The 25,233-nt window shown below is 33.0% G+C and overlaps 1 protein-coding gene across 2 annotated transcripts in view; it reads left to right on the top strand.

Annotated features, from left to right (window-relative positions):
* Positions 1 to 1,507: 1,507 nt before the first annotated feature.
* The window catches only part of LOC141300896 (matrix metalloproteinase-16-like), a 92,823-nt gene continuing 69,097 nt past the window's right edge, over positions 1,508 to 25,233 (top strand). For both annotated transcript variants that reach the window (XM_073831179.1, XM_073831178.1), the window contains exons 1-2: positions 1,508 to 1,917; positions 23,909 to 24,057. In XM_073831179.1, coding sequence (XP_073687280.1) covers positions 1,807 to 1,917; positions 23,909 to 24,057 — 260 coding nt within the window. In that variant the 5' untranslated portion in view covers positions 1,508 to 1,806. The remainder of the gene's footprint in view (positions 1,918 to 23,908; positions 24,058 to 25,233) is intronic.

Here is a 25,233-nt window from a genome sequence, read left to right as displayed (position 1 = left end):
AATTGAATGGTTCTTTGTGGAACCAAAAATGGTTCTGTGTGAAGAACCTTATAAAGAACCTTTATTTTTAAGAGTGTATGTGTGAGAGGAACACACACTTTGCACTTTTGTAAGAGTGTTAATTGTGCCAAGGAAATAATAAATGTAATGCACAAGCAACGTTTTTGCTGTTTAGATTCAGTCAGAGAAGGCAGACTGTTGAAACTGCCAAAAAAAAAAAAAAAAAGGATACAGCTGGGAGGATTTTGATGTATATGAAAAGTGAGGAAATTGTAATGTCCCATCTTTTTATATAGTAAGAGAACATGAGAGATGCCCTCTAGTGGACATAAACGGTACACTAGATATTAAAAGGCACCCAAGACTTTGTTTATTTATTTTTATTTATTGGTGTATCACTCTAATAAATAAATCTAAACATTACATATTTATTATTTTTTATTATTTAAACATATATTAGTGTTTCAATCTATAATAAAATACATACAAAATACATTTAATATCAATAATAATATAAATAAAACAAATAAATAAAATACATTATTTTTTACTAAATATTACTAAATTAAAGCTAAATGTGAGGCAAAAAGAACAAAGGATGAATCTAAACATTATGTATTTTTTATTATTTACGTATTTTTAAATTATTATTTAAAAAATATATATTAGTGTATCATTCTATAATAAAAATAAGATTAATTAAAAATACATTTAATATATTATGTAAATAATAATATATAATTTTACTAATAACTAAACGATTTTACTAAATATATTTTGTTAAAATTAACAATACATTAAAAACTGTCAGAATATTACATATTAATGTGTTATAAATAAACTATGTATTGTATATTTTACAGTTTATATATAGCAAATAAAAGTATATATTAGTGTATCATTTTAGAACAAATATAAATAATAATAATAATAATAATACAAATAAAATAATAATAAAATAAATTGAATTTGACTAAATATTACTAAACTATTTTACTAATATTAAAATTAACATTAATACAAAAGAACAAAGACTACATCAAAATATGATGTATTAATATGTTATAAATGAACGTGCAATATATATATATATAATATTTTATTAATTATTACAATTAATTAATTGTTAATTTGTGTGTGTGTGTGTGTGTGTGTGTGTGTGTGTGTGTGTGTGTGTGTGTGTGTGTAAAATGAAACTATATTTTATATAATTATTCAAATATAAAAATACTGAAACATACAGTATATATGTTTATACATTTGAAATTGTAGTAATATAAATAAGTTATATGTATACATTTTAATATAATATACAAGCATTATTTTATTTATTATTGTTGTCACTATTGTTATTATTATTACAGTACAGTATGTGTTTATTTACTCCAGTCTGGTGTTGGGTTTCTGATCTAGGATTCCGTGACGTTGCTCTCCGTGGGTTCTCCGCTGAGGTGGGATTGAGAGCGGAGCGCAGCGCGCATGCGCAGAAGGGAGAGGTATGGTTGAAAACTCGCAGTCCATCGCGCTGAGCAGAAGAGGAGCAGCACAACTAAATGTGACTTATCTGAGCATCATCATCACATCTGCGCCTCCGGGAGACAAAGAAGAGACGAACTCTAAAGGAGCAAACAACGCGACCAGAGCCTCCCGGAGTGATATGATATCATTATTATTATATCTCTCGACGTGACGACTGTTTGTCTGCCTCTAATGTTTCCAACCCACTGAGACCAGGGGGGATTTATTCCTTCTTTTGTTCTTTTGACTATTAATAAAAGCAGCCAAAACGAATAAATACGGGTCATTATGGTTTTGTTAACACTGCATAATAGAAGAGGGTTGAATTGCTTGTGCGCGCAGTTCTTGCTGTGGATTTTATGTGCTGTGGACGCTGAGGAGCAGCAATTCAGTGTGGAGGTAAGAGATCCACACAAGAGATGATGTTGATGTCCTTCACATCTCTTTACACGTTACAAACCCTGAGCTGGATTCAGCCGTTTTGCATGCAAACTACTAATTCAAGCTTTGCACGTCTCATCTCTCGATAACACAACAAATGAAAGTTTAGCAAATGACAACAATGCCGTACAAAACAGATGAATGGCTTGTATTGTGATTTCTGAGACTTGTTGGTGAATGTTTACTATCATAGATGACTACCAGACCGAAGGTTTATGATTTATACAGCAAATCAGCGTTATGTATCACTTAAGTGTAGTTGCTTAGTTAATAAAAAGCAGCATGCAGTTTGCGTTGGGAAGCAAATACACTTTTGTGAATGTTATCACTATTGTAATGCTTGTTTAGTAGCACCCATGACTTGTTTTAACTTTAGTCCATACACTTCTATAATTTCAGTCCAGAAAGCTTGCATGTTCTCTTTTCCTGCTGTTTTGGACACACAAACACTCACACACACATTGAGGTTTGTTCTATTGGCACAATCTGATTCACCAAAGGGTGGAATAAATCAACTCGACATGACTTGATATCCGGCCAGTAACCGAAGAAGTCAACCTGTCATTACAGCCTAAATATTGTAACGGTAAACATGCTGTTACAGCTCAGCTTTTCATTTTTATTAGAAATGCAGCGGCATTTCATGCAAAACAGCAAAGAGAGTTTTAGCCTTTGAAACGTGCCAACATTATAAAAGGCCGCTGTGAATTTACAGTCGGTCAGAAGTTATGCTCAAATGAGACAGCTGTTTGTGTTGTTTGGAATAGTGAAGTGTGTCCAGGACAAAGTTTTTCTCTTCCAGCGCTGGATGGTGTTGCAGAGGCAGACCGCCTGTTTATGAGCTTGACAGTTCTGTCAGATGCCCTTTATGTCTTTAAGGAGCCTAAAATCTGCGGTAAAGCAAACAATAGTTTGAGACGGCTTCAATTTTCATTCTGACAGCCGTTATTCTTTCTGTCTCTCAGAAGATTGCTATTTTAGACCCTTTGAGATTAGAGGCTTTCTCAGGACAGCAGCAATTCGATGACTTTTTACAATAACGTGTACTTTAAAGTCCCCGCTCAACATGTATTTAAGCATCCCATTGTGTAAATTAGTATTTTGAGGGGAATACAGTGTATATGAATCAAATCAACTTGATACAAAGTACTTTTTTTCACTGGACTGACTTGGATTTCATTTATAGAGAAAGCATCAGTGGCATCAATGGTTCCAAGAAGCTTTAACATTCATGGAAACTTTCCATCGCACAGGTTCTTTAAAGTGGAAACAGGTTCTTTGGATTATTGAATGTTCTTCATATGACACTATAAACAATATAGTTACGGTGGGTGATGCCATAGAAGAAACATTTTGGCCTCCACAAAGTGAACCATTTTGAAGAACATCTTAAGAACCTTTTTCCACTTTAAAGAACCTTTTTTGCATTTGAAAGGCTGGATGTTCAAGGTTCTTCATGGAACCTTCCATTTCAATAAAGAAGCTTTGTTTCTAAGAGCCTTTCAGGGAACAGTTCTTCGACTATTTTTTGAGCATTTCAATAATCTGAAGACATTTTTCCACCATAAAGAACTAGTTTCCAGGGATGTTAAAGGTTCTTCATGGAACCAGGTTCTTCAGATTATTAAAATTTCATCATACGACAATTTTCACAATGATGCCATAGAACACTCCTAAAAACAAAGGTTCCAAAAGGGTGTTGCCGTAGAAGAACATATTTTGATTTCTCAAAGAACCTTTCAGTGAACAGTTCCTGAAAGAACCATTTTGAAGAACATTTTAAAAGTCTAAAGAACCTTTTTGACTAAAAGAACCTTTTCTGCATTTGAAAGGTTCTATGGATGTTCAAGGTTCTTCATAGAACCATTGATGCCAATAAAGAACCTTTATTATTAAGAGCGAAGAACCAATTTGGGTTCCTGAAGAACCTTTTAGTGAACAGTTCCTAAAGTATCCATTTTTTTAAGCATTCAATAATCTGAAGAACCAAAGAACCAGTGTGCAATGGAAAGTTTCAATGGAAAGTTTCCAGGTTCTTCATGAAACAATAGATGCCAGAGTAAACCCGATAGAACCCAAAATGGTTCTTCTGACTATGGCGCTGCTGCAAAAACAGTTTTTTGGAACCGTTAATTTCAAGGGTGAAAAGAATATTTCACTCAAAAATGAAAATTCGGTCATCATTTACTATATTAAAAGCAATAGACTGTACACAAAATCTGTCCATACAATGAAAACCAATGAACTCCAATGTTTTCTGGACCTCAGCATTCTTCAAAACAGCTTATTTTGTGTTCCTGGTCACTTAAACGTTCTTTGAGGAACCAAAAACGGTTCTTCTCATTGCTGCAAAAACCTCCCTAATTTTGAAGAATGCAGGTTTGGATTGACATGAGGTTGAATAAATGATGACACAATGAAATGATGATGATCTTGATTTTAGATGAACTGTCATACACACTCTTAAAAAAAATAAAGGTTCTTTATTGTCACTGATGGTTCCATAAAGAACTTTTAACATTCCATTCCACATTCGTTTTTAATAAAACTTCTTCACACTTTTTAAAAACTGATCACTGGATATTTGACTCAAAAATGAAAATTCGGTCATCGTTTACTCACTAAAACCAATAGACTGTACACAAAACCTGTCCATCCAGTGAAAGCCAATGGGCTCCAATGTTTTCTGGACCTCAGCATTCTTCAAAACACCTTCTTTTGTGTTCCTCAAAGTCATAAACACTCTTACAAGATAAAGGTTCTTTATTGGCATTGATGGTTCCATGAAGAACTTTAACATTCTATTTCACGAAAGGTTCTTTACATTTAGAAAAAAAAAATGGGTTCTTTTAAAAAACCGGTCACTTAAATGTTCTTTGGGGAACCAAAAATGGTTCTTCTATGGCATTGCTGCAAAAACCACCCTAATTTGGAAGAATGCAGGTTTGGATTGACATGAGGGTGAGTAAATGATTACAGAATCTTGATTTTAGATGAACTGTCCCTTTAAGAAAGCCTTGTGTGAATCAAACATTCAATCTGCCAGGGTAAAAGAGGATCGAGGAGACAGACAGAATGCATTTTCCACTTGTCTGAGGTTATAAAAGGACACTGATGTAAAACATTGAAGTTTATTGGTGCGGTTTGGCTTATATGTTCTGCTGGTGTGGCAGTGGCAGAGGGTTATATTGGTAGCTTCCTGTGCACACAAATACAGTGGCTTTGGAGGGATATGACAAGTCTCTGTCTTTCTAAATGACGAATCTGTAGTTTAACCTAAATCCGTCCAGGTTTGGATGGCGTTGACATTATGACCGTCTCTGTGGGACTGAGGTCAGGGGCTGATTGGTCACTGGGCCACAGCATCACCTCAATTTCCTGCCTTCCTTGCAGTTCCACATGATTAACACCGCGTTACCAGACACATTAAACTAGTTTTATTGTGTTATGGTTCAATATCTATTCAAACGTACAATGTACACACTCTCGGTACAGTAGACAAGGACTCTCTCTCTCGCTCGCTTTCGGTCTCCGTGAGTATGTGTGTGTTTTGGAGAGAGACATTATTAATAGTGTGTGACAGACAGACAAAAGAGGGATTTAACTAGCGTGTGGCGAAGGCAGTGAGGTGTGTTATAAAAGAAACCATTGACAAACTATTTGGTCTTTCAGAAAGCCAAAGTATTAAGAGCTGACAATGGACATGTAATCTTTTCTTGGCAGTTCTCGCGCTCTCCATACGTATTGCTCTCTGGAGGTCTTTACGAGGCTTTTAGTTGAAGAATGGCCTCCCAGAACCAGGCGAGGAATTATCTCCCGGGGACACAACTGATTTATTTTTTAATTAAAAAGTAAGATTTATTAAATGGAAAAAGTTGTATTAATATAAATCGTTTGGATTATGGAGGCGTTATTTCATTCATTGTATAGATTTAAGTCATCACGGCTTGCGAAAACGCACACAGCACGCTGTAAAATAGCGCCAGAGCTGTCAGTCTGCAAAAAACGCCACTGTGAACAGATAAAGCTCTGTCACACCTCTCCAACAAAGGCGTATTCTCTCCAGAATGACATGTTTGGATGATGTTTGTCACTTTGTATAACATGACGTGTGTTTGTGAATAGGAGTCAGATAGAGTTCACTCTCCATCTTTCTATTGCAGTTTCTTTCATTTTGCTAATGTTGTGTTAAAAAAAAGAGCAAATGTTATTTTTGCCGCAATGGCTACAGTGATTTACCCCCAAAATACACATGCATACTCTGGGTGACTGGATGACGTAGCTAAAGAATGCATGATATTTTAATATATATATAGATATGTTTTCCTTTACCCCAAACCATCTTTTAGACAAAATAGCCAAGTTATCAATGCAACAATGCAAGAACTTTTCATTAATATTATTTTCATCATAAAACTATTTTACTAAACCATTTTATTATGCTGAGAGACTTTCATTTTTGAGTAATGATGCAAATGATTCACTGAATCAGAGGTGAATTGATTCATATAAATGGACAGTTTGAACTTATTCAGATAAATTGAACAAACTCCGATTCTAGTTTAAACAAAATCGAAGATAATACTAAAACTGTTTTAAAGCTCTCATACTTGTGAATCATAAGAAAAGGAAGGATTGGCATCTCAAATATCTCATAAATATTTAATATATTGGCCAGAAATAATTGAATACAAGCGTTTGGGGTTGAAAAATACTGCGCAGAGACATTCATGAACAATTTTGCACAATGATGCAAATGAATCATTGAATCGGAGTTAACTGATTCATAAAAATGATCAGTTTGAACTTATTCAGATAAATTGAACAAACTCTGATTCTAGTTTTAAAAAATCTAAGACAATACTAAAACTGTTTTAAAGCTCTCATACATGTGAATCATAAAAAAGGAAGAATCATCATCTCAAATATATCATATACGTTTAATATATTGCCCAGCCCTAACTGTATGCCAGTGTTTTGGGGTTGAAAACTTCTATGTGAAACTTCAATGAACACTTTTAAGTGATGATGCAAATGAATCACTGAATCAGAGTTCAGTCAAAATAGACACTTTGAACTAATTCAGATAAATTGAACAAACTCTGATTGCCCAGAAATAATTGTATACCAGCGTTTTGGGTTGAAAAATACTATGCAGAGACATTGATTAACAATTTTGCACAATGATGCAAATGAATCATTAAATTAGAGTTAACTGATTTACAAAATGGAACAGATTCACATAGATGAATTGAACAAACTGATGCTACTTTGAAAAACTGAAGACCATACCAAAACTGTTTTAAAGCTCTCATACTTGAGATTCATAAGAAAAAGAAGGATCGTCATCTCAAATATGTCATAAATATTAAATATATAGCCCAGAACTAACTGTATGCCACTGATATGGGGTTGAAAAATACTATGCAAGACTTCCATGAACACTTTTGTGTGGTGATGCAAATGAATCACTGAATCAGAGTTGAACTGATTCATATAAATAGACAGTTTAAACTGATATTAAATGCTAATAAACTGATGTTAAAACTGTTTTGAAGCTCTCATACTTGAGAGTCATAAGAAAAGGACAGATCGTCATCTCAAATATGTCATAAATATTTAATATATAGCCCGGAACTAACTGTATGCCATATTTTGGGGTTGAAAAATACTTTTTGTTACTTGTGAAAACTTGTGAAACTTCCATAAACCTCCATTTATATGAACTTATTCATATAAATGAACAGTTTGAACTGATTCAGACAAATTGAACGAACTCTGATGCTACTCTAAAGACAATACCAAAACTTCTTTTAAGCTCTAATACTTGAGATTAATAAAAAAGGCGGATTGTCATCTCGAGTAAGTCATAAATATTTTAATATAAAACTTAGAACTAACTGTTTGCCATGTTTTGGGGATAAAAAAATACTATGCAAGACTTCAATGAACACTTCAGTTAAATTGATTCATATAAATTGACAGTTTGAACAAATTTATGTAGATGGTAGTAGAAGCTACTTTGAAAAATCAAAGACGATACTAAAACTGTTCTTAAGTCTCATACTGGACAATCTTTCCTTGTCTTACGACTCTTAATATCAAATATTTTGTAACTATTCATTAAATGGCCAAGCCAAATGGTACATCAGCAAATGCACCATTTGAATTGATTCATGTAAATGAATTCAATCAATTCTGAGTCAAAAACGCTGTTAAAATGCTCTCATATCTACGAGTAAGGAAGGATTGTCATCTCAAATATTTAAAAAATATTCAAAATATCACCCAGCTGTAATTGTATGCCAGTGTTTTGGGTTGAACAGGTCATATTAGGCCTATATTTAGCTAATCTGTTCTGAGTATCAGGTACAAAAATCATATTATTCTGAGCCACGCTTTGGTTTTTGTCACACTCATATAAGCCACTTGCCCATATAATACACACACATTCTCTCACACTCAGCTCTCAATGTAACACAGCTTCAAAGAGAATACACAATGCGCAACCCATCCCATAAGCCCTTCGCTTTAACTTTATATGTGTACTAGAGGCAGCGAGGTTGCGTCCCGCTGAGCACAGAGTCCATGACGGCCCAACCAAATGGGTCTTTCTCACCGCCCGACAGATTCGATCACAAGAACCCTTTGAATAATGGAGCCATTTGACGAGGTCGCTTTTGTTCCCGAGTACAATATTAAAGTCTCTTTTGACGGCTCATGAATGAACAGAAGTTCAAATGTTTATTAGATCGCTTCCTTCATCTTTTCATCTGTGTGTTTATGCTTTTGCAGTGTTTCCAAGCACCGCTTTCAGTCTTGAGGCCTACTGAGGACATGTGCATTTATGCACAGTGTCATCCTGTGTGTTTGCATGTGTGTGCAAGCATCAATGCATGCATACGCTCTGTTTGTACATTGTGTCATCGTGTGCATTTCCAGGCGAGATCGTAGTGCTCTCTGCTTCATGTAGCATGTTGCGTTCACACATGGTCTCTCTGATGTCAGTTTGGCTCTATACGGTGAGCAGATTTTCGCTGTGGAGGGGACGACACATCCGTCTGTTTATCTGTCCTGCGAGAAGCAAGCGCACCAGTGCAACCCAAACGCGTGGTTTTGTCTGTATGCAATGTCTATTTCTAGCTTTCTTGCTCCCCGGACGTTATTTTCTTTCTTTTTTGTCTCGCCCGCGCCGTCTCTTGCTGTTTTCCTTGGCGTAATGTTAGTGTGCCGAAAGAGACTGTTGCTCTTCAATCTTTAATGGCACGGGTGATTGCTAGTGTTGAACAGACGCACATGACACTATCAGCTCTCTTGAGATCTTTGGGGTTTTCTGTTGACACCGTAGGGACCTGGAAAAATGTCTTTGCAGCTCAATCCAGTGACGGCTTGATGCCAAGCTCACTTCTACATGGCATAGACACTGACTATACTGTAAAAAAATGCAGTTTCGACATGACAGACAGTTGAAAATGACTTTTGTTGGAGTAACCTAGGGCAGTCAGGTTGATTCAGTCATATTAAATGGCATTTTTACATAAATAAATCTAAATCAATTATGTTTTACAGTGTACTGTATATTCAAAATAGCATAGTGCCATACAAAAAATTATATAATCGCACAAATTATCAATGTTCAATGTTCCACACTTCATTTTTTTGGTTATCCAAGTGCATCATCCGGGTATTTTCAGTGTGAACACACTACTCGCACAATTTACACTACAAAATATTATAGAATAGTGCATAAGTACGCGATTTAGGATGCACCTTCTGAGTTCTAGCTTCACTTGGAATTGCTAAAGTAGTGGCTGTTTCAAACAGGTTTCCTTAAACACCCCTCGTCTGCCATTGGTCAAACAAAAAGATAGCTCCCCTCAAGCTCACACCATTGGTTGAGCAAGTGTTGCTGTTGCTGTTGCTGGGCAGGTCCGGATTCTCATACAAACAATGTTTTTAAAAAGCTCCACAGATCCAAATATTTACACTTTTAGCTTTTTAACATAAAAAACTGATATTTAACTTCTAAAGATGAGATCTCCAACATTTGACCTTCCAATTCAAGTGTGATGAATTAAATGGAAAGAAAACTCACTAATAAGTTTGCTTATTCATTTATAAAGTCATAACATAGGACATTGGATTAAAATGCAAAATGACAGCACTCACTGAATTAAACATGCAACAGAATGAACAACAATTTAGGACACCATAAGATTTCCTTGACATACTATAAAACACTAGTCTGTATACAAGTACATACTGAGCAATATGCAGTATGCTAGTACTCCATTCTGAACATGTACTCTAGCAACAGACACAAAGCTCTCTCTGGAGGGAATGAACTGCGAATGAATGAAAATGTTTTGTTTGGAACTGGGTTGAGAGGTTAAAAGCGTGCTAGATCCGTTAGAGAACTGTGACATTCTCTGACATTTGGCCAAAACAGTCGGCAGCGGTTGATGGAGGGCATGAGACTGAGGGGGTAGCCATGGAGATCCCATGTGCGATATGACGGTTTGGTATGTGTCCGGATGAATAATTTAGAGCGTGTGAAAACTGATATCAGAGAGTGATAGCCTTTACCCACACACACTTACACTCACTTAAGCATAAGTGACGCAAGAGATCCCATGTGTCTGGTGTCACAGCTCAGCTAAAACAGACAGCAGTTAAGCGGCATTGTGTGAAATGGTCCTGTTTTAATGTAAGCTACGTTATATACATATATAGAGGCAGCAAAACAGTTATGGCTACTCAAATTGCATGCTAGGATGAAGGTTAAATCACATATTGAAATGCATTAGCCTTTATAGCCTTTACAAACTAGCCAAATAATTATCAAGTTTAAAAATCTAGAAAAAGTTGGAGTTCTAGCTTCACTTGGATTTTTCTAAAATAGTGACTGTTTTCACACAGGTTTCCTCAAACACATTTCTTGTCTGTCACTGGTCAGACAAAAAAATAGCCCCGCCCCAAACTCACACCATTGGTTGAGCCAGTGTTGCTGTTGCTGGGCAGGTCTGGATTCTCAAACAAACAATGTTTTAAAAGCTTCACAGATCCAAAATGTTAACACTTTCAGCCTTTTAACATACAAAAAATAGATATTTAACTATTTAACTTTAACTAAGGATTTTAAAGAACGGAATTTGAGGCATTTTTGACTAGCCAAACTTAATTCTGAATTCTAACGCCACTTGAAACTGCTAAAATAGTGACTGTTTTCAGACAGACTGAACGCACATTTTGTCTGCCATTCGTTAAACAAAAAGATAGCCCCGCCCCAAACTCACACCATTGGTTGAGCAAGTGTTGCTGGGCAGGTCTGGGTTCTTAAACAAACAAAAGTGCCTCAGATCCAAACGTTTACACTTCTAGCTTTTTAACATAAAACAACAGATATTTAACTTCTAAAGATGCACAAAAGATTTCACAGGATGGAATCTGAAGTATTTTTGACTAGCTAAACTTAACAGTCTGAGTTCTAGCTTCACTTGGAATTGCTAAAATAGCAACTGTTTCAAACAGTTAACTTTATACATACCCCTTGTCTGTTATTGGTCAAACAAAAAGATAGCCTCACCCTAAACTCACATCATTGATTAAGCAATTGTTGCTGTTGCTGGGCGGGTCTAGATTCTCAAACAAACAAAGTGCCACAGATTCAAACGTTTACACTTCTAGCTTTTTAACATAAAACAACAGATATTTAACTTCTAAAGATGCACAAAAGATTTCACAGGATGGAATCTGAAGTATTTTTGACTAGCTAAACTTAACAGTCTGAGTTCTAGCTTCACTTGGAATTGCTAAAATAGCAACTGTTTCAAACAGTTAACTTTATACATACCCCTTGTCTGTTATTGGTCAAACAAAAAGATAGCCTCACCCTAAACTCACATCATTGATTAAGCAATTGTTGCTGTTGCTGGGCGGGTCTAGATTCTCAAACAAACAAAGTGCCACAGATTCAAACGTTTACACTTCTAGCTTTTTAACATAAAACAACAGATATTTAACTTCTAAAGATGCACAAAAGATTTCACAGGATGGAATCTGAAGTATTTTTGACTAGCTAAACTTAACAGTCTGAGTTCTAGCTTCACTTGGAATTGCTAAAATAGCAACTGTTTCAAACAGTTAACTTTATACATACCCCTTGTCTGTTATTGGTCAAACAAAAAGATAGCCTCACCCTAAACTCACATCATTGATTAAGCAATTGTTGCTGTTGCTGGGCGGGTCTAGATTCTCAAACAAACAAAGTGCCACAGATTCAAACGTTTACACTTTTAGATTTGAACATAAAAAAAATAGATTTTCACTTTTAAAAATCTGAAGTATTTTTGACTAGCTAAACTCAACAGTCTGAGTTCGAGCTGCACTTGGAATTGCTAAAATAGCGACTGTTTCAAACACATCCTTCGTCTGTCATTGGTCAGTCAAAAAGATAGCCCCGCCCCAAACTCACACCATTGGTTGAGCAAGTCTTGCTGTTGCTGGGCAGGTCTGGATGTTTTGAAAGTGCCACAGATCTAAACATTTACACTTCTAGCTTTTTAACATAAATAAACACATACTTCACTTCTAAAGATGAACAAAGGATTTTACAGGACAGAATCTGAAGTATGTTTGACTAGCCAAACTTAACAGTCGCTTATTTATCTGTGATCTATACTCCATCTGTACGTGTTGCCATGGTCACATCTTCTCTCTGAGGGTGTTTCATTGCTAATGAAGCGTTCGGACGGCCTTTAGGGTTCAGCTTTGATGTTTCGATGAGGCTAATTAGGCCTCGTTTGGCTTATTAGCTAGTGTTCCATGAAGCACATCAGCTCTGAAAGTTCACTGGCGTGGTTCAGCAGTCAGAGTACGGCGTCAAGTCCGGCCCGGCCTAAATCAAATCACGTGTGACGTTGGTTGACCTTTTTGGAGTTAGTAATGGCTATGTTCCAGTGTTGTTATTATGAACTAAAACTATTAAAAATCAAAAGTTTAGAATCTAAATGATTTTAGTTTATTCAAATATAAATATTAGAATAAAAACTTAAACTTAACTGTCAATGAGATTAATGGCTCATGACCTAATGACAAGTTTGCTATTCGGAGCACAGCCATAATCATACATTAATGACTGATGGGTTTCAAAGACAAATATCTAAAATAAACAACAGTTAGCTAACAGTTTTCAGCAAAAAAATAAACAAGGAATGAATTGTGAGGTTGTGAGCCTAAATAGTTAAATATCTGGGCTTATAACTCTAAAGCTTTTAGCTCAAAGTGTCTTTCAACAAGACACTTGAGTAAAAACAAAAAGTACAGTACGGTAAAGTGCTTTTGACAACAGAATATGCCAAGTAAACAAATGTCAATCTCACCAAAATACACCTGTAGGCCCAAAGCTCTTTGTTCATTTGGCACGCAGTCCACATCCAAAGAGCCAACGTCTCTTATATCCTGGTTGTGGTTTTTAATGGCCTCAATCTTCTTGAAGCCATGCTAAACATGCTAAGTGTTCCCAAATCCAAAAAGCACCTCAGAATGCTCTCTCTCCCTCTAGAGGTCCCCTGGGGTAACTTCAGTCCTCATAAAACCTGTCTTAAAGACACATTAATGTACAATAGATACAGCCAAATGTATGTCATACTCTGAATAATCCATAGCTCTGAGGAGAGCTTTTCTGATCACTTCTCTACTAAAATAACAAGCATGTATCTGTCTTTACTGCATTAAATGTGTTTCGGCTCTGATATGAAGTGATTGACAGAGAGGTGCTAGAAAACATTGACCTGCTGTGTGGAGCTGAGCTGTCTATCATGAGGAGATAAAAGAGGGCATATATCACAGGAAAGCTGAGAGAAGAAATGAGTTTAGACACCAGGGAACACGAGGATGAAGCTAAAGAGCCAAATGCCTTGGATTATCCTTCTCTTTACCTCTTTACAGAGGTTTTGTTTTCCTCGCTAATTATATGTGGATGTTTGGATGGCAGTTGGCATACTGTAAAACTCATATTGAGGTATGAGAGCAGTGCAGTTCATCTTAGGACGAATGAAAATGATTAATCACATGATTTCCGACCAGTCTACAGTCATAACGCAAAAGTGATTATGTAAAAATTTAAGGGAAAAGGTAAAAATCTGTAAAATAAATTAAATTAAATTGGATTAAATTAAACATATGTTATGTTATGCTATATTATAATAATACACAATTTTTCTTGTCTCTAAAAAGAGTCTTCAGAAAGCAGAATGCAAAAATAATTATGTCAAAATCTGTAAAATAAATAAATTAAATTGAACAGCAATAAACTTTAAACATATTATTATTATCAATAATAAATTTTTTCTCAAAACATGCCACTCCAAAATCTGTAAAATAAATAAAACTAAACTGCATTAAATAAAACTTTAAACATGTATTATTATATTATATTATTTTATATGATATTACACAGTGTTTTTTGTCTCTAAAAAAGTCTCTAGAAAAAGGAATGCAAAAATAATTCTGTCAAAATCTATAAAATAAGTTATTTAAATTAATAATGATAATAATATTGTTATCAAAAATAATTGTCAAAATCTGTAAAATGATTAAAATTAAACTGCATTAAATTCAACTTTAAACATGTATTATTATATTATATTACACAATGTTTCTTGTCTCTAATAAAAAAATGAAATGCAAAAAATAATGCAAAAATAATTCTGATTCCGTCAAAATCTATAATAGTATAATAGTATAATAATAATAATATAATAATTATAATAATAATAAGTTTTCTTAAAACTTGTCACTCAAAAAAGTTAAAATCTGTCAAATAAATAATAAAAAACTGCATTCAACTGAACTTTAAACATGTATTATATTATATCATATTACGATACATTATAATACATTACACAATGTTTTTTGTCAAAATCTATAAAATAAAAAAAGTTAAATTAAATTTAGTGGCATTAAACTTGTATTAATAATAATAATAATAACAGCAGTTATATAATAATAACAGTTTTTTATCAAAACTTGTCACTCAAAAAACTAAACTGAATTAAATTGAACTTTAAACATTTATTATATTTTATTATATTATATAAAATAATAATAATAATAACAACAATACAGTTTTTCTCAAAACGTGTCACTCAAAAATAGTAAAACTCTGTCAAATAAATAAAATAAACTGAATTAAATTGAACTTTAAACATTTATTATATTATATTATATTATATTATATTAATACACATTTTACAATAATAAATTGAACTGCATTCAACTTGCATGCATGTGTTAATAATACTAATAATACTAATAATTCTGTCAAAATCTATCAAATAAACTAAAGTCTAAATTGTACATGTAATAGTAATAATAACAAAAATACATTTTTCTAAAAAGTTGTCACTAAAAATTGTCAAAATCTGTAAAATTAATCAAATGAAACCGCATTAAATTGAACTTTAAACTTATTATTATATTATATTATATTATATTGTAATTTTTTGTGCTTAATTTTTTTTCTATAGAAAGCAGAATGCAAAAATAAATCTGTCAAAATCTATAAAATAAATAAATAAAAAATTGAACTGCATTCATGTATGTATTAATAATAATACAATTTTTTTTTTTCTTTACAAAAGTTGTCACTCAAAAAATGGTCAAAATCTGTAAAATAAATAAAATTAAACTGCATTAAATGTAACTTTAAACATGTATTATATTATGATGTTATACAAAGTTTTTAGAAAGGAGAATGCAAAAATAATTGTCACAAAAATGAATAATAATAATAATTTTCTCTAATCTTGTCTGTGGACACCACAAGGGTCCCAAATTATCCATGTAGCCAGTTGAGTGGTTTGTAATTTCTGCTTCACTTCTGGAACTAAACTTGCAAAAATAATGATTTCAACAAAGCTTCGATTGGTTTGGACAAAACAAATAGTCCAACACTGGTTAAGCCTTTGTTGTTATGGCTAAACCAGTCAGGCCTTTCAAGCAAACAGATTGCAATTCCATTTGGTCCCATTAGCGGCACAGAAATGGCACACTTGACTGGTTTAAATAATATAGCTCGAAAATCTTGCCAATACTTACTTAACGCAATAACGCACCATACCTCCCAAAGATTAAGTCGAGGTTCACCGTGTTTGTTTATACTCATGCTTTTTGCCAGGAGTGGAGGTCTTTTGCAACCTTTGGGGTTTGGATGAGGTTTTGAAACAAAGCTTGAAAATACTTTGTCATTCTTCTTTCTGGAAAAAAATGTCCCTCAGCACCCTAAACAAATAGAGGAATGTGAAGCGTTGGGCGTAGATGCTGGGCAGCAATAACTGTTGAGTTGTGCAATCGAATAATAGCACCTCTGCACAATGCCGCCTACAAAAACGTGACACATTTGCGGCTCTGGGTTGCTTTCCTCACTCACTTCAGGTCTGTGCATTATGCAACAGCTCATCACATATGTGTCTGTAAACCCGAACCACCATAGATCCCCTTGGATCCCATTCCAACATCAAATTAGGTTACGGTTTTTATTCATGAAGTCTGACTTTCAGTGCCAAACGCCTGTGCCAGTTAAAAGCATGATTCCTGTGCAGGGGAAAACATCTGAAGATAACAGATCAGTGTTTAGCTTACAGCATGCTGTGAGTGAATGAAAATACGGGGTATTTTAGCACAGCGTTACACTTTCCTGACCAGACGTGCCATCAGTTGGGTTGAAGGTCGACCAGTAGGAATTCTGTGAGGAAATTCTGAAGTTGGCAAGTCGATACATGTGTTATACATTTTTTAGCTGACCCTAGATCAGATATTGCTCTTTCATAGCTCAGTAAATCTAATTGAGTTCTTCATTCAAGTATGGACATTATCGGATTCTATTAAAATTCATTTGTAGAGAGAAAAAAGAGATACAAATGAGATATTGTTGACATGCTGTGAGATTAAACAACTATAAAATAAATGTGAAAAGCAGATTTGATCATTTGGGCTTGGAAGAATTTGATGAGAAATGTTTAATTTTGTATGTTGGCGAATCAGAGTGCAGTTTGAGACATTGTTGAGCTGTTTTTTGTAACATTTTCTTGTTCTGAATGCTGTTAAAATGTTGGTAATTGAAATAAAATAAAATAAAATAAAATAAAAATAAATAAAATAAAATAAAATAATAAAAAAAATACTTAAGGCATGTTGCTTTGGAAACTAATCTAAAATAAATAATTTGACATTGAAGTATCAAAATTAAATTAGCTAAAACTAAAACCAAAATAAAAATTTATGTAGGGGGAAAAAAACAACTAAAATGTAAACTAAATGTAAACTAGACCTAAAATGAAATCTTATACAAATATAAAAATTTAATTTATATAATAAATATAATAATTTTTTTTTTAAATATTATACTTAAAAAACCTAAGATATGTTGCTTTGCAAACCTAAAATAAATAATTTTAAGTACCAAAATTACTAAAACAAAAAAAAATTATATATATATATATATATATATATATATATATATATATATATATATATATATAATAAAATACATAACAAAATTACTAAAATGTAAACTACAACGAAAACTTATACAAATATAAAAATCTAATTAATATAATGTAATTATTCAAATATATTAGATGAAAAACTTAAACTTGAAAAGCCTAAGACATGTTGCTTTGGAAATCTAAAATAATTTAAAGATGAAATACCAAAATTACTAAAACTTAAACCAAAATAAAAAATTATACAGAAATATGACCAAAAAAATAACAAAATTACTAAAATTAAACTAAATGTAACTAAAACTAAAATGAAAACTTGTACAAATATAAAAATCTAATTTATAGAATATCATTCTAAAAATCCAAATATTACATGAAAAACTTGAACTTAAAAAACCTAAGACATTTTACTTTGGAAGCTTGAAGTAAGAAAATTATTAAAACTAAAACCAAAATAAAAAATTATATACAGAAACATGACAAAAAAATAAAATAAAATACATTAAAAAAATACTAAAATGTTAACTAAACTAAAATGACAACTCATAAAATAATACATTATTATATATAGTATATAATATATTTATTAAAAAATGTAAAACTATAATTTGAAGATAAAGTATTACTTTTCACTTTACAAAATTACTAAAACCAGAATATATATATATATATATATATATATATATATATATATATATATATATATATACACACAGAAATATGACTACCCAACCCCCCACACACACACAAAATACATAAAAAAATGCTAAAATATAAACTGAACTTAAATGAAAAATAAATAAATTATATATATATAAATTAAATTATATATATTATATGTTTACAATGATAAAAATCTAGTTTGCATAATTTAATTAAAAATATATATATAAAAATTAGATCAAAAACTTGGAACGTAAAAAAACCTAAACAATTTGCTTTGGAAACCTAAAATTAATAATTTTAAGTTGAAGTACCAAAATTACTAAAACCAAAAACAAAATAAAAAAATTATATATATAAATATGACCAAAAAAAAAATAAAAAAAATAATAAAATAAAGTAAATTAAAACTCAAATGAAAACATATACAAAAAAAATCTAATTTGTATAATATAATTATTTTTAAAAAGTATTAGATAAAAAACTTAAACTTATAAAAACCCTAAGACATGCTGCTTTAGAAACTAACCTAAAATAAATAATTTGAAGCTGGAGTGTCAAAATTACTAAAACTAAAAGTAAAATATATGTATAAATTTATGCAAAGACGACAAAAGCACATAACAAAATCACTAAACCTTATACAAATAAAAAAATATAATTTATATAATAAATTTATTTCTAAAACAGAAATATATAAAAATACTATTTCAAATCTATTTCAGAATATAAATAAACACTCTAAAATCTGAGAAACAAGAGACACATTTGCGCTTTTTCTTTCATATGGGTGGTCACATGCACGTGTTCATTCTTCGTCATTCTAACACACCACAACTAATTACCTCTGTGATGAATAACACATAAAACAACATAAGTGAATCAAGTCCTCTGATTGCTGAGTAATGGAGATATGTTCATGGGCCCTGTTATATATTAAGCTTTGTCATGTACCTCACCGAACCAGCCTGAATTTGGTCTTTATTTGGCTTTGATTAACACTTTACATTTCTGGCAAATAACACAAAACATCTGTGTGTTGTTTTGTTGAAAGACCTTAAGCAATGGTCAGCGCTTTAATGTATAAGTACATACTTGTGTAATAAACTCCTTAACATGATTTACCTGAGTAGCCTGTGTTCCTGGATCAATTTTCTTGCTGACCTCGAACAACATTCGTTTAAAGCTCACGGTTAAGTTTAGTCCAATCATTCCTATTGATTGTATGGGCGGGTTAGGATTAGGTTTAACCTTAGGGACATGGTTTGGCCTGTGACTGTTTGCTAGGAAAGTTATTCCAGGACAAATAAACAATGCTGATCCAGGAACATGTCGTTCTTGGGTAAATCGTGTTATGCGTTTTAGTTTAGTATGTCCTCAAATTAAGTTTGCCAGCTGCAGGACCTTTAAAAAAAAAAACAATTGTGAATCTCACCTAAAAATTTCTAGCTCGTATTTCACCCCAAAACAGAAATGACAATTATATTTTGCATAAATTTCATCTTCATTACAGTAATGCAAAATACATATCATTATCATTACTGAAAATGATCCATGAAGCCAAAAAACTGCTTCATTTTCTGTATGCAAATATAATTAGATGTCCAAGCGAGGAAGGAACATTTTATTTGTGACCCTGGACCACAAAACCAGTCATAAGGGTCCATTTTTAAAAAATGAACACTGCAAAAACACTGTTTTTTTCATGCACCTGTCAAGTTTGAGATTTTGGGCCTTTTGGGTTTTCATAAAGTGTTTTTTCAGACTTGTGGAAAGAAAACATCAGACAAAATACACTGTTAAGTGTTTTTTTTTTTGTAGCACTTTATCTATTTGTGTCAATAGATTACAACACATATTTTTAAAGGTTTTCTTAAAATGAGTTTTTTCTTCTACTCTGAGCCATAAATCTCCACTTCAGTAGCACTTACAGTACACACACCAGACTTTACATTTTTATTCCTGTCTATATCCTGAAGGGTTTTATAGAGGGATTTGTTCATTTATAATTAGCTTGATTATATTCATTTTATTCCCCAAAAAGTGTGAAAATATATATTTTTCTGAATCAAAAATAAGATACCCAAAATTCCCTCTGTAAAAATTTTGACTCTAATATGTCAAAAAAAAAAAAAATTAACAAGAATTTTGAAACTGACTTCATCCAGAGTTCAGATTTGTGCACTAGAAATGTATGCAAATTAGCACATATTTCAATTAATAATGCCTCATTTGCATATTTAAACCTAACATTTTAGAAAACTTGTAATACAAAAATGTTCGTAATTATCAGTGTAATTAATCAGATGAGTAAGTAAGGCAATAACTATAAGTTAAAAATTTTTTTTAACCCTATTCACCTGCAGTGGTCCACCAAAGTTAAGCTTTTCTCGTCTGATTTGTTTGTCGGACAAATGGGCAGATTCTGCATTGTAATTGGTCAGATCACCTGTCAATCAAGCTCTTTGCGAAGGATCAATTGAGATGGCCAATCAAATCAAAGTGGGCAGGGTTTACTGTTTACAGAAGCAGAACATTGGTAGTTACTTAAAAACAGCGATTTTACCTTCTCGTTGCTGAGATAATGTACCGATTCAGTATTGATGCTATTTTATTTATTACATTTTTAAAGATTAAGACATGGCTTAAAGAAGTTCAAATTTATCGTGTACATTCTTTGAGACTTAATTCCTAGCATTATTAATTGTACAACACAACTAAAGTGACTATCAATAGCCATCATGTGCCCTTGGGCCCAAATAATAGCAACTTTCTGATTTGTAGGGGTTTAAGCGTGTAGCTCTGCAACCCTATTGTAATTGTTAGAATGGTCACGATAAGCGATCTCCACGTAAAACTGATCTTGCAGACCAAACCGTAAGTCGTGGAGACTTGAAACTTGGAGGGATAGTAGTACTCCCACCGCCGACAATGTGACCAAGGCTCGCCCCAATCGTCCTAATGGGGGTGCTACAGCGATCAAAAGTACAAAATAGCTCATAACTCCTAAACCGTCAGTTGCAAGCTCAAGTGTCTTATGTCGTTAGAATCCTTGGCTCACACCGAACAAGATTTGATTGATTGAGCTTAGATGAAATTTTCGGGTATTTTGTTTTTTTTCACAAACTTTTGCAAACTAGTCCTAGGTTTTTTGCCTCATTAGAACCAAACCAGTGCAGAAAGATTCTCTGGAGAGCGAGCGAATATCAATAATTATCAAAAAAAGTCTAACTTTGGACTTTTCGTCGCAAAGGGAAGCCAAAACGTTCGAAAGGGGCAGGGCCACTTTTAGTAAAATGCCTATAACTCCTGAACAAAATGAGATATCTTCGCCAAACTCAGAACACTTATGTAAGGACAAAAGGCAGGACAAAAATCACAGAGCTTGGCCCCTTGGTGACACAGAACACTTCATTCCAGACAACTTTATCTCTAGAACCACTGCTGTCAGTCAAATCTGTGTTAAATGATTGAGAAGATGTAAAATACCGACTTTTGCGAACTAGTCCTAGGTTTTTTGCTCAATCTGGAAGAAAAAACACTGCAGTACAATTCTCTGGCCTCCTTAGGTCAATAATTTTTGAAAATAATGTTGAAATTAACCCTTTGGGAAGCTATAACGGGGTCGTTTATAAATAGGGCCTGTCAAAATTTACCCCAAATCCTACAAAGCCTAAAGAAAAACTCAAAACTTCATGAAACCTGGTGAGCACATGCGACAAGCATGCAAAGTTTTAAGGAGATTGGACCACAGCTGGCGCTATAACAGTCATAAACGTTGCAAAACGTTTGCAGCTATATTTTCTTGTGTTTTAGGGTTGATGTATGATTTTCTGCACAGTTTTTGTGAGATTCACACCCCAATATCTTAAGGTCCACATGACCTTCATGTACAGCAATGATTCGACCTCTCTTTGTTTGAGTTTGTGTGTGTTTATCTAGTATCTAGTAGACTTCTCTTTAGCCCAGCCACAGTGACTTTAGAAAAGGGCACGTTAGGACAGGGATGTTCTTATAGCTAGAGGAGAGATCAGAGCACAACTAGAGAGGTGATGATTCACACACACACACACACACACACACACACACACACACACACACACACACACACACACACACACACACACACACACACACATACTCACAGTGTCATGATGAGTGTTGTAGAGTTGTGATGCATTTGGCTGTTGGCTGAAGGCAGCAGATGGGTCAGCAGAGGATCCGTGTAAGCACTTCCTACTGCTTCTCTCTGGCATTAATGAGAAAACCACTTCAAAACAAACTCAACCTTCTTTTTAATCTGCTAATGGCGGTAACGGTAGCAGCGGCTATGTTTCTACAGAAAACTCTGTCAGGATGAATTAATTTAGCTATTCTAAGAGAATGTAATTCGATCTGGTTATGTCTAGATATTTACTTGGGCATATTAGCTGTTTTTCTTTCACATTTCATATGCATGCTCAAGAATCTTTTTTTACTAATCATAAATTGCAATCATACTATTTTCATTTGTGAATATATATATATATATATATATATATATATATATATACATACACACACAAGTATATATATATATATATATATATATATATATATATATATATATATATACACACACATTTACTACCAGTCAAAAGTTTGTGGACAGTAAAGTCTCTCCTGTTCACCAAGCCTGCAGTTATTTGATCCAAAGTAGAGCAAAAACAGTACAATTTTGAACTATTTTTACTATTTAAGATTTTTTAACGTTTTCTATTTGAATATAGACACATGACCCTTCAGAAATTATTCTAATACTCTGATTTGCTGCTCAAAAAACATTTATTATTATGTTCAAAACAGCTGAGTAGATTTTTTTTTCAGGTTCAGAAGAACAGCATTTAATTTATCTGAAATAGAAATCTTTTGTAACATTATAAATGTCTTTATCATCACTTTTATTTATCAATTTAAAGCATCCTTGTTAAATAATAGTATAAATTTCTATCATTTACCCCCCAAAAGCTTTTTATTTCAGATAAATGTTGATCTTTGGATCTTTCTATTCATCAAGTAATCCAGAAAAAATGTATTTAAATGTTTTAAATGTTGATAATAATGTTTCTTAAACAGCAAATCAGCATATTAGAATGATTTCTGAAGGCTCATGTGACACTAAAGCCTGGAGTAATGATGCTGAAAATGTAGCTTTGATCACATGAATAAATAACAAATAATTTTTTAGAAATATTAAAATAGAAAGCAATTTAATATTTCACGCTATTACTGCTTTTGCTGTATTTTGAATCAAATAAATGCAGGCTTGGTGAGCAGAACAAAAAAACATGAAAAATCTTACTGTCCAAAACAAATAAAAATGTAATTTTAAATATTTTTTAGATATTGATATAAAATTAATTTATATTCATGTACCAAGAATTACTATTTAAAAATGTTCTAATATTTACAAATTAATTACAAGTTACAAATCAATTATATATACATGTATATTATATATACATAATAAAAATATAGATTTTTATACAGATATAGATTTATATACAGTATATAATGTGAGACATAAATTATAATTATTACACGTTAATTAGAAACATAGAAGGTAGTTCAGCCTTGCATGTAAAGCTACAATTTTAGTTTACACTCAGCATGAGAAGAATGAACATTTATTAACACATCTACTTATGCTTGATTGCTTAACGATATTAAAAGCATGTATATTCTCACAGATGTAACATGTAATGATTAAACAAACCCTCTCTCTTTTCTCTCTCTCTCAGGCTTGGCTGCAGAGGTATGGCTACCTCCCTCCCACAGACCCCAGAATGTCCGTCCTGCGGTCAGAACAGACCATGCAGTCTGCTATCGCTGCCATGCAGCGTCTCTACGGCCTTAACGTCACCGGTGAACTGGATAAGAACACCATTGAGTGAGTAGCAGTTGCACTCTCACACGGTCACTCGCTCCCATATCGACTGATTCTGGGTCAGAAGTTTAACATGATGTTGTTCGTCTCAGAGACTCTTCAACATCACTGACTGTGTGCAACAAAACACCCATAAGAGGTCATTTACACTGTTGCAAAGACCAGCAAAGAGGGTTGCCAGCATGTTTAGTTCCTCATAATGGACTCTCTCTACTGGCACTGACACTAGCCAAGGTCACCGGTTCAATTCCCAGGGAATATAGACCTAATAAACCTTAGTTGGGGTAGAGTCATATTTAATTTTTGACAGGAATGAAAATAAAGCTGTGTGGGATGGAAATACAGTGTGGTCACTGTACTGTTGTTTAACAACATACCGATTGTTCAGCTGATGAAAAAACGTTCAGTAGTCAAAAAACCCATAAAACTGTTTCAAAAGTTGTGGAAGTTAAATGATCTAGGACTACAGTGTGTGCCATTGTGAGATCTGTCACTCACAGTCTTGTATTCATCCATATTAAATTCAATGTGTAGCGCTCTATGATTTCTGCGATGCGGAAAACACAGATAGAATCATGGAATCCAGTCATAAAAATGGAATTTACAATTTAAATCAAAACATGATATGGACTAATGTCTGTGAATATTAAGCCACAAAAATAGCATTTAAATATGAATACCACATGTTCTGCTTGTCTCTGTGTGAATGAATGGAGCAGAAGTGCAGTTTGTTTAGTACACGCATATTGAAGCGATATTTTCAGCCTCTGCTGCCTCAATATTTAAGTACATGAACACATAATCTCTAGAAATGCTCTGAGAGTGACTTCATGAGCATTTTACCATTTCTTTTTAGTAAAACTATCGTCATATCATATACAAACAGAAACTTAAAGGTCTTTACGGCAACCCGTCAAAATAAAAAAGTTTGGTTTTACTTGAAGAAATTGTGACAAAAATATGATTTAATATAATGATAGTACTAGTACTAATACTAATAATAAAATTATTATCAAAACATTATTTTTAAATGAATATTTGCCAGAAAAAAAATATTTACCAGAATTTATTTATCAGAAAAATTTAAATACACAACACAGCATTTCTGGAATAAATAAATAAATATAATGCTTTTAAAAGAAAAATAACAATGCTTTTTTTGTTTTTTAAATCAATCAA

This window comes from Garra rufa, chromosome 24 (genome assembly GCF_049309525.1).
Source record: "Garra rufa chromosome 24, GarRuf1.0, whole genome shotgun sequence".
NCBI lineage: Eukaryota > Metazoa > Chordata > Actinopteri > Cypriniformes > Cyprinidae > Garra > Garra rufa.
The sequence above is the reverse complement of the archived record's forward strand: the minus strand, read 5'-3'. Positions and strand labels throughout refer to the sequence as shown.